Source organism: Cydia pomonella, unplaced genomic scaffold, assembly GCF_033807575.1.
Source record: "Cydia pomonella isolate Wapato2018A unplaced genomic scaffold, ilCydPomo1 PGA_scaffold_97, whole genome shotgun sequence".
Taxonomy (NCBI): domain Eukaryota; kingdom Metazoa; phylum Arthropoda; class Insecta; order Lepidoptera; family Tortricidae; genus Cydia; species Cydia pomonella.
The window spans coordinates 1,840-13,264 of NW_026907930.1; the positions used below are offsets into that span (position 1 = coordinate 1,840).

General features: G+C 41.1%; 1 protein-coding gene across 1 annotated transcript; it reads right to left on the reverse strand.

Annotated features, from left to right (window-relative positions):
• Positions 1-8,055: 8,055 nt before the first annotated feature.
• LOC133534399 (uncharacterized) lies at positions 8,056-11,090 on the reverse strand. The gene has a single exon (XM_061873488.1). The coding sequence runs from the start codon at positions 11,063-11,065 to the stop codon at positions 8,315-8,317; it is 2,751 nt and encodes a 916-aa protein (XP_061729472.1). The 5' UTR covers positions 11,066-11,090; the 3' UTR covers positions 8,056-8,314.
• Positions 11,091-11,425: the final 335 nt, after the last annotated feature.

Here is an 11,425-nt window from a genome sequence, read left to right on the forward strand (position 1 = left end):
AGGCGAGTAAACTACACCCACTGCATCGTACAGAGCGTTATATAATCAATCAAATAACAGTACCTCTAGAGTGATACTCGGCGGCATATTAATGGTGCACGGGCATAAAAAAGAAACTTAGGCTTTCTATGAATATTTCCATTCATTGAAGTTTTTCGGCATCATAGACGGCAGGCGAGTAAACTACACCCACTGCATCGTACAGAGCGTTATATCATCAATCAAATAACAGTACTTCTAGAGTGATACTCGGCGGCATATTAATGGTGCACGGGCATAAAAAAGAAACTTAGGCTTTCTATGAACATTTCCATTCATTGAAGTTTTTCGGCATCTTAGACGGCAGGCGAGTAAACTACACCCACTGAATCGTACAGAGCATTATATTTTCTATCAAATAACAATATTTCTAGAGTGATACTCGGCGGCATATTAATGGTGCACGGGCATCAAAAGAGACTTTGGCTTTCTATGAACATTTGCATTCATTGAAGAAAATTTGCATCTTAGACGGCAGGCGAGTAAACCGCACCCACTGCATCGTACAAAGCATTAAATTCTCGATCAAATAATTTTATTTCTAGAGTGATACTCGGCGGCATATTCATGATGCACGGGCATCAAAGAGACTTTGGCTTTCTATGAACATTTGCATTCATTGAAGTTTTTCTGCATCTTAGACGGCAAGCGAGTAAACTACACCCACTCTATCGTACAGAACATTATACTATGTATCAAATAACACTATATCTAGAGTGATACTCGGCAGCACATTAATGTTGCACGGGCATCAAAAAAGAAACTTTAGCTTTCAATTAACATTTGCATTCATTGAAGTTTTTCGGCATCTTAGACGGCAAGCGAGTAAACTACACCCACTCTATCGTACAGAACATTATACTATGTATCAAATAACACTATATCTAGAGTAATACTCGGCAGCACATTAATGGTGCACGGGCATCAAAAAAGAAACTTTAGCTTTCAATTAACATTTGCATTCATTGAAGGTTTTCGGCATCTTAGACGGCAAGCGAGTAAACTACACCCACTCTTTCGTACAGAACATTATACTATGTATCAAATAACACTATATCTAGAGTGATACTCGGCAGCATATTAATGGTGCACGGGCATCAAAAAAGAAACTTTAGCTTTCAATTAACATTTGCATTCATTGAAGGTTTTCGGCATCTAAGACGGCAGGCGAGTAAACTACACCCACTGCATCGTACAGAGCGTTATATCATTAATCAAATAACAGTACCTCTAGAGTGATACTCGGCGGCATATTAATGGTGCACGGGCATCAAAGAGACTTTGGCTTTCTATGATCATTTGCATTCATTGAAGAATTTTTGCATCCTAGACGGCAGGTGAGTAAACCACACCCACTGTATCGTACAGAACATTATATTACCTATCAAGTAACACTATATCTAGAGTGATCTTCGGTGACATATTAATAGTGCAAGTGCACAAATAAGAAACTTAGGCTTTCTATGAACTTTTGCATTCATTGAAGTTTTTCGGCATCATAGACGGCAGGCGAGTAAAGTACACCCACTGCATCGTACAGAGCGTTATATCATCAATCAAATAACAGTACTTCTAGAGTGATACTCGGCGGCATATTAATGGTGCACGGACATAAAAAAGAAACTTAGGCTTTCTATGAACATTTCCATTCATTGAAGTTTTTCGGCATCATAGACGGCAGGCGAGTAAACTACACCCACTGCATCGTACAGAGCGTTATATCATCAATCAAATAACAGTACTTCTAGAGTGATACTCGGCGGCATATTAATGGTGCACGGGCATAAAAAAGAAACTTAGGCTTTCTATGAACATTTCCATTAATTGAAGTTTTTCGGCATCTTAGACGGCAGGCGAGTCAACTACACCCACTGCATCGTACAGAGCGTTATATCATCAATCAAATAACAGCACCTCTAAGGTGATACTCGGCGGCATATTAATGGTGCACGGGCATCAAAAGAGACTTTGGCTTTCTATGAACATTTGCATTCATTGAAGTTTTTCTGCATCTTAGACGGCAAGCGAGTAAACTACACCCACTCTATCGTACAGAACATTATATTATTTATCAAATAACTGTGTGATACTCGGCGGCATATTCATGATGCACGGGCATCAAGGAGACTTTGGCTTTCTATGAACATTTGCATTCATTGAAGAATTTTTGCATCTTAGACGGCAGGCGAGTAAACCACACCCACTGTATCGTACAGAACATTATACTACCTATCAAGTCACACTTTATCTAGAGTGATACTCGGCGACATATTAATAGTGCAAGTGCACAAATAAGAAACTTTAGCTTTCAATTAACATTTGCATTCATTGAAGTTTTTCGGCATCTTAGACGGCAGGCGAGTAAACTACACCCACTGCATCGTACAGAGCAATATATCATCAATCAAATAACAGTACTTCTAGAGTGATACTCGGCGGCATATTAAAGGTGCACGGGCATCAAAAGAGACTTTGGCTTTCTATGACCATTTGCATTCATTGAAGTTTTTCTGCATCTTAGACGCCAAGCGAGTAAACTACACCCACTCTATCGTACAGAACATTATACTATGTATCAAATAACTTTACATCTAGAGTGATACTCGGCGGCATATTAATGGTGCACGGGCATCAAAGAGACTTTGGCTTTCTATGAACATTTGCATTCATTGAAGAATTCTTGCATCTTACACGGCAGGCGAGTAAACCACACCCACTGTATCGTACAGAACATTATACTACCTATCAAGTCACACTATGTCTAGAGTGATACTCGGCGACATATGAATAGTGCAAGTGCACAAATTAGAAACTTTAGTTTTCAATTAACATTTGCATTCATTGAAGTTTTTCGGCATCTTAGACGGCAGGCGAGTAAACTACACGCACTGCGTCATACAGAGCAATATATCATCAATCAAATAACAGTACCTCTAGAGTGATACTCGGCGGCATATTAATGGTGCACGGGCATCAAAAGAGACTTTGGCTTTCTATGACCATTTGCATTCATTTAAGTTTTTCTGCATCTTAGACGGCAAGCGAGTAAACTACACCCACTCTATCGTACAGAACATTATATTATTTATTAAATAACTGTGTGATACTCGGCGGCATATTCATGATGCACGGGCATCAAAGAGACTTTGGCTTTCTATGAACATTTGCATTCATTGAAGAATTTTTGCATCTTAGACGGCAGGCGAGTAAACCACACCCACTGTATCGTACAGACCATTATATTACCTATCAAGTAACACTATATCTAGAGTGATACTCGGCGACATATTAATAGTGCAAGTGCACAAATAAGAAACTTTAGCTTTCAATTAACATTTGCATTCATTGAAGTTTTTCGGCATCTTAGACGGCAGGCGAGTAAACTACACCAACTGCGTCGTACAGAGCGTTATTTCATCAATCAAATAACAGCACCTCTAGAGTGATACTCGGCGGCATATTAATGGTGCACGGGCATCAAAAGAGACTTTGGCTTTCTATGAACATTTGTATTCATTGATGTTTTTCTGCATCTTAGACGACAAGCGAGTATACTACACCCACTCTATCGTACAGAGCATTATATTATTTATCAAATAACACTATATCTAGAGTGATACTCGGCGGCATATTCATGATGCACGAGCATCAATGAGACTTTGGCTTTCTATGAACATTTGCATTCATTGAAGAATTTTTGCATCTTAGACGGCAGGCGAGTAAACCACACCCACTGTATCGTACAGAACATTATACTATGTATCAAATAACACTACATCTAGAGTGATACTCGGCGGCATATTAATGGTGCATGGGCATCAAAGAGACTTTGGCTCTCTATGAACATTTGCATTCATTGATGTTTTTCTGCATCTTAGACGACAAGCGAGTATACTACACCCACTCTATCGTACAGAACATTATATTATTTATCAAATAACACTATACCTAGAGTGATACTCGGCGGCATATTCATGATGCACGAGCATCAAAGAGACTTTGGCTTTCTATGAACATTTGCATTCATTGAAGAATTTTTGCATCTTAAACGGCAGGCGAGTAAACCACACCCACTGTATCGTACAGAACATTATACTACCTATCAAGTAACACTATATTTAGAGTGATACTCGGCGACATATTAATAGTGCAAGTGCACAAATAAGAAACTTAGGCTTTCTATGAACTTTTTCATTCATTGAAGTTTTTCGGCATCATAGACGGCAGGCGAGTAAACTACACCCACTGCATCGTACAGAGCGTAAAAATGGATGTCTTGAGTTTTTCCTCTTTCGATACGGGTGTAACTGTAGTTCCCATGTTAATAACAGATTCCGTTGTTTCAACATCAACCTGACAAATTAAAATAATTTTTTTTGCGCCGTTGTTGAATCCGTTGAAACATATTTACTGCGTAACATGATGAATATATTTCGAATGAACTCATCGACCTGCTCTAAGGACGAAGCCAGGACAAGATTAGCTAGTATATCTTTGGACATTTTTTTATCCATCAATTAACTAGTATATCTTTGGTCATTTTTTTATCCGTCAATTAAGTGATATCAGTATCTTTACAGAAGTTTTTGACCAAATGAGCACAGCATATGTAGAGCGGTGTTATTTCTTTATTTTCATTGATTTTATTAGTGTGCGTTAACATGTTATAGACGCAGATTAGATAGTCCAACAGACTACATTCATTAAAAGCCTGGCAACTTGCATTGATGAGCACAAAGCTCATGTCTGTTACCTGAAACCTGTGTACACCTGAAAAGGCCGGCCAACTATTATTTTCAACACAAAGCCGTCTGAAATCAATCAGCATTTTATAGATGGAGTTTGTGTCATGACAGGAAGTGATCATATCGTATACGCTGAAAATCCTTCTGTTTGTAGGTATTTGTATGACCCCTGAGTAAAGGTAGACGCGATTGCATTTAAGGACACCAAATTCACTACACACTGGGTTTTTAACAACACTTCCCGTGGCATCCAGATGTATAGTTCGTTCGGGTTAAGAATGCAGTAAAATCAGTATTGTCCGCCGGCCTAGCGATGCTCGTACCCAATCAGATCGTTCCAAATTAGAAAATATGCCTTCAAATGATCATTGTCAAACTATATTTTCTAATTGGGAACGATTTGATTGGTTACGGGCGTAGCTAGGCCGGCCGACAATAATGATTTTACTGCATTCTAAACGCGAACGAACTATAGTAAGATTTCATTCTGTTTTTGTGATTTCAAAACAAATATTTGTTTTTTGCTGTGAACTTTAACTGTAAACGGAAATGACTCTTTTTGATTTCGTAAGTCTGGTTTTAGAAATTGCATGTATCATCTCTATTGATTTTGATATAGTTTCCGCTCTTAATTTTCGTAACAACTTGGTGCAGTCAAATTTTTTTGACCCTTCAATACGTTTGTTTTTAAATGTCCAAAATAGTTTTCAATGGGAGCATTGCTCACCCGCTTTTCTTTCATCAAATTAGTCCACATCGGCAAAAATGGAATGTATTTGTTAAGGATCGTTTGGAATAACAAAGGTTCATAAAAAGAGATTTGATTTTGTCCAATGTCGTGAAATTCAGTTTGATTTATTACTTATACAGCACGTTTGTAAAATGGGCTATTTCTAAACATGGATACATTGAGTTTTTCATCTTTCGATACGGGCATAACTGTAGTTTCCATGTTAATAACCGATTACGTTGTTTCAGCATCAAGCTGACAAATTAAAATAATATTTTTTTGCGCCGTTGTTCAATCCGTTGAACCATGTTTACTGTGTAACAGGATGAATATATTTCGAATGAACTCGTCGACCTGCTCCAACGACGAAGCCAGGACAATATTGGCTAGTATATCTTTGAAAATTTTTTTATCCGTCAATTTACTGATATCAATGTCCTTGCAGACGTTTTTGACCAAATGAGCACAGCATAGGTAGAGCGGTGTTATTTTCTTTATTTTCATTGATTTTATTAGTGTGCGTTAACATGTTATAGACGCAGATTAGATAGTCCAACAGACTACATTCATTAAAAGCCTGGCAACTTGCATTGATGAGCACAAAGCTCATGTCTGTTACAACACCTGAAAAGGCCGGCCAACTATTATTTTCAACACAAAGCCGTCTGAAATCAATCAGCATTTTATAGATGGAGTTTGTGTCATGACAGGAAGTGATCATATCGTATACGCTGAAAATCCTTCTGTGTGTAGGTATTTGTATGACCCCTGAGTAAAGGTAGACGCGATTGCATTTAAGGACACCAAATTCACTACACACTGGTTTTTTACAACACTACCCGTGGCATCCAGATGTAGTAAGGGTTCATTCAATTTTTGGGATTTCAAAACAAAAATTTGTTCTTTGCTGTGTATTTTAACTGTAAACGGAAATGAAACTTCTCTAACGTAATTATGGTGGTCTTGTTGAAATAATATCAGATTCATAACATCATTTTTCGATCGGTTATTGATACAGAGTGCTTCGGATTTTATTTTCATTATGGTGTCATCGGATTTTACATTTCACAAAGATTTGGTACTATCGAACAAATAAGTATTTAAATTCAAAAGGTCGTCTTTTTTGGCTGTTGGGGGTTTGATGTTATATAACTTTTTTTTGTTAATAGTCTGTCGACACCGTGCATTTGCGCCGTTAATTGTATTAAATATGAGTAATTAATACTTTGACTGAGCACAGTAACTGCTATGTCTTTTTTCAGTATGACTTTAAACTTTTTACATTTCTCGTGTTTACATTCACAGTTGATTACTATTTTGGAGTTTGATTTGTATTTAACGTAATTTACAACGAAAATGCACGTGTTGTTTACTCTTTCATTAATGTATTTTTTTCATTATATATGGATAAACAAACACGTCCAATTTTTTTTCATTTGTAAATAGTTTAGCCCATATGTGTTTTTTTAATGAAAAGCTGCCTTTTTATACAGTACATTTCAGCATTGAGTCTATCTCTGGGGTGTTTTTAGAGCATTTTGGCAGCATATTTTCTGAGAAACCTTCGGTACGTCCGGGGAAACGTCACATTCTACTCGAACGGGTTCGTATGAGGGACTCGCAGATATAGGAATTTCCGCAGAAGCTGATTATCGTTTTTCCTCTCTTATTGTGGCGTCAGGAAATGGTAAAACATTCCTGGATGTTTCCAAGGGGTCAGACACAGTGTAACAGGATGAATATATTTCGAATGAACTCATCGACCTGCTCTAACGACGAAGCCAGGACAAGATTGGCTAGTATATCTTTGAAATTTTTTTCATCCGTCAATTTACTGATATCAATGTCCTTGCAGAAGTTTTTGACCAAATGAGCACAGCATAGGTAGAGCGGTGTTATTTCTTTATTTTCATTGATTTTATTAGTGTGCGTTAACATGTTATAGACGCAGATTAGATAGTCCAACAGAATACATTCATTAAAAGCCTGGCAACTTGCATTGATGAGCACAAAGCTCATGTCTGTTACAACACCTGAAAAGGCCGGCCAACTATTATTTTCAACACAAAGCCGTCTGAAATCAATCAGCATTTTATAGATGGAGTTTGTGTCATGACAGGAAGTGATCATATCGTATACGCTGAAAATCCTTCTGTTTGTAGGTATTTGTATGACCCCTGAATAAAGGTAGACGCGATTGCATTTAAGGACACCAAATTCACTACACACTGGTTTTTTAACAACACTACCCATGGCATCCAGATGTAGTAAGGGTTCATTCTGTTTCTGGGATTTCAAAACAAACATTTGTTCTTTCCTGTGTATTTTAACTGTAAACGGAAATGCAACTTCTCGAACGTAATTATGGTGGCCTCGTTGAAATAAAATCAGATCTATAACATCATTTTTCAATCGGTCATTGATACAGAGTGCTTCGGATTTTATTTTCCTTATGGTGTCATCGGATTTGACATTTTGCAAAGATTTGGTAGTATGTATCTGTTAATGGTAGGCACTGGCGCGAGGAATGAAAAGCAGGAGTAAACTTGACAATGAAACTTTTATTTTAACTTTCGGATACAGGGTCGAGTTAAACCGATCGCGTCTAGCAGCGGACTGCCGCCGGCGCATAGCAACGTAGTGCACATTACTTGCATAACATGTCATACAATTTTGAACCTTAAGTATTAGTAGCTAAGTATGTATTTAACATGGCAACTTTTCCTTAAAAATAAACTTAACTAGTTACATATGTACCTATAGTGAGCGCATCGCTAACACTCCCCACCCCAGTGCTGACTCAGCACTCTAAACTTACGGGAATAGGAGCGATGCGAGCCGCGGACCTCCGGTAAGTCCCGGTAGCCGTCCTCACCTCCACTAAACGGATCCGTCCGTCTGCGCCAGGAATTACCTGCGTGATCAATCCCTTCGGCCACATATTGCGGGGAGAGTTGGGATCTACCACCAGAACGAGGTCCCCTACTTTTAGCGGCTTCCGCTCCTCTAGCCATTTTGTCCTAGGCACGAGGGTGGGTAAGATTTCTCTTAGCCACCTCTGCCAGAACATGTCAGCGAGCCTCTGCGCCTTCCGCCATAGTTTCCTCAAGTTGAGATCAGAATCATCGAACTCTCCTACAAGAGGGAGTCGCGATGATGACCCTAAAAGGAAATGATTAGGAGTAAGAGACTCACCGTCAGCAGGATCGACAGACACGTGCACCAATGGACGACCGTTGACCATGTTCTCAACTTCTGCCATTAATGTGGTCAAAACTTCGTCCCTTGGTGCTCGTTCTTTTAAAACGACTTTGAGAGCCGTCTTTACTGAACGTATTAAACGTTCCCACGCCCCACCCCAATGGGGGCTGGCGGGGGGAATAAAAGTCCAATCCATGTTGTTATTAACCCCCTCAGCTTTTAGAACGTCCATATCTAGCGCCTCCATTGACCGACGCAACTCTGTGTCGGCGCCCCTCAGATTAGTACCGTTGTCCGAGTACAGATGGCGCGGCCAGCCGCGCCGCGCCGCCATGCGTCGCAACGCCATGATAAGCGAGTCGGTTGTAAGGGAGGCAACCAGCTCGATATGAATCGCCCGCACTGTGAGGCATGTGAATAGAACACCATATCTTTTCTCTCTGCGGCGACCCACCGCGACCTCCATTGGCCCAAAAAGGTCCAACCCACAGTGAAAAAAGGGTCGCTGATGGTATTCTATTCTGGCCTGTGGTAAATCGCCCATGCGCGGTACCTGAGGTTTGCTCTTCGTTATCCTGCACAGCATGCACCTTGACGTCACGAGTTTTACAGTAGGTCGAAGTCTAAGTACCCAATACCTTTGCTTTATTTCGTTTACCACCATCTCCTGACTTCCGTGGGCCGCTTTCACATGGTAATGCCGGACGATTAAGCGTGCTACCTGATGACGGCCGTCCAGGATCACGGGTCTCTTGACGTCCAGAGGCACATCTGATGCGGCGTCAATGCGCCCGCCCACGCGAAGTAGTTCATGTTCGTCTAAAATGGGTGATAATTTTAATAACTTACTTGCGCGATGTAAAGCCCCGTGCGCCTTAATTCTGGCTAAGTCTTCCCCAAAAGACTCGTTTTGCGCGTGTTTTAGTAAAAGTATCTCAGCGCGCTCCATCATTGCGCAATCGATCTCGACCGCCTGACCTTTGCACCTAGCGATGAACTTTAGCACTGCCGCCGTGGCACGGGTGAGACGAAGCCACGAAGAGAAGCGCTGTGGGTCCGGCACTGGCATGCATGCAGGTTCGTCACGCACCTGGACGACTGCTACGCATTCCCCTGTCTCCTCCTCGTTACAGGCCGGTATTATATCCTTTGGCCATAGACTTTCGTCAGCGTATAAAAAAGAAGGACCTTTAAACCACTCGCTCTGTAGGGCTAGATCAAACGAGTCCCGCGTCGCTAAATCGGCAACATTTAGTTTCGTAGGAATGTACCGCCACTCGTCAACGCGGGTAAGGTCGTCAATCTCCCCCAAGCGATTTGCTTCAAAGGCCTTATACGTACGATTTTTGTTGCGAATCCAATGTAATACAGTTGAGGAGTCACACCAGAAGTAACGCCTCGTTGGCGTCAGTTTGTGCTCCTTTCCAATTGCATTGGCTAGTCTTGCAGACAACAATGCAGCTTGCAGCTCAGCCTTCGGTATAGTCAGCTGTTTTATCGGCATAACTCTGCTTTTGCTGGCAATAAATGCAACATAAATAGTGCCGTTATCCTCCCAGCGCCAATAGCCCACAGCTGACATCGCCTGAGAAGATGCATCGCTAAAAAAATGCATTTGTAAATTATTATAATATGAGTACTTACTACTCGATGCGGTCGTAGCAGATGTAGATGCCGCTACGCCCTCGTAGCATTTCGTAGCACTGTGCGTAGGTGCGTGGGTCGCAGGGGGAGAGGTAGGTGCCGTTGCGACGATATCCACACAATCTTGCATTTCGCTCGCACGCGCTGTAGCCGATTGGCTGTCCCTTACCGCATTGCGCGCGGCTGTGCAGTACCACCTAGGTATACGGATATCTTTAATTACCTTCAAAAGGTCGACCCATTTTCGCCACTTGTGATTAATTTGGTCTGGAATGTAATCCTCCCAATCCACCTGTAAGCGCCAAGCCTCTTGAAGCATAATTCGGCCTTGAATCGTGAAGGGTGCTAAAAAACCTAGTACATCAAATATTGACATAATTACTCTTAACATTACACGTTTCGTAGGCCTATTCTCACCTTCAAGTACGTCGCTCGGTATACGTTTTAATGACAGATCGAAGCCCAATATGTCATCAGCAGGGTACCAAATGAGACCTAAGGTACGCTCGCTCTCATGTTGCTGGCCGACTTTGAACCTTACAGCAGCAGTGCCTAAGGTCTCCTTTGGCACGCTGTTTAAAACTGCGACGCTGTTGCTCGTCCAATTTCTTATTTCAAAGCCGCCCGCCCTGTGGATATAACTGACATTTTTTACCATTTCGATCGCTGTCGCCTCGTCGGGCAGGCTGTCGATGTAGTCGTCCATGTAGTGCGAGTTGACGATGGCATCGACGGCGGCGGGAAAATGACGATTCAAATCGCTGGGCGTTTTTATTTTTTACAAATTGCGCGACAAATGGAGCACAATTTGCGCCGAAAATAAGTGACGTCATCGCGTACGTCTTCATGTTTTCTGTGGGGCTGTTTCTCCACAGAAACCTCAGCGCGTCCTGGTCATCTTGATGGATCTTGACTCTCAAGAACATGTCTCTAATGTCACCTGTTACTGCAATTGGATGTTCCCGAAAGCGCAGCATTATACCTAAAAGTGATGACAATAGGTCGGGTCCTGTGAGCAAATAATCGTTCAGGGAGCTACCACTTACCCGACTTGCAGCATCAAAGA

Bases quoted from the DNA above. Each gene is read 5' to 3' on its own strand.
- LOC133534399 (XM_061873488.1), bottom strand. From the start codon at position 11,065: ATGGACGACTACATCGACAGCCTGCCCGACGAGGCGACAGCGATCGAA.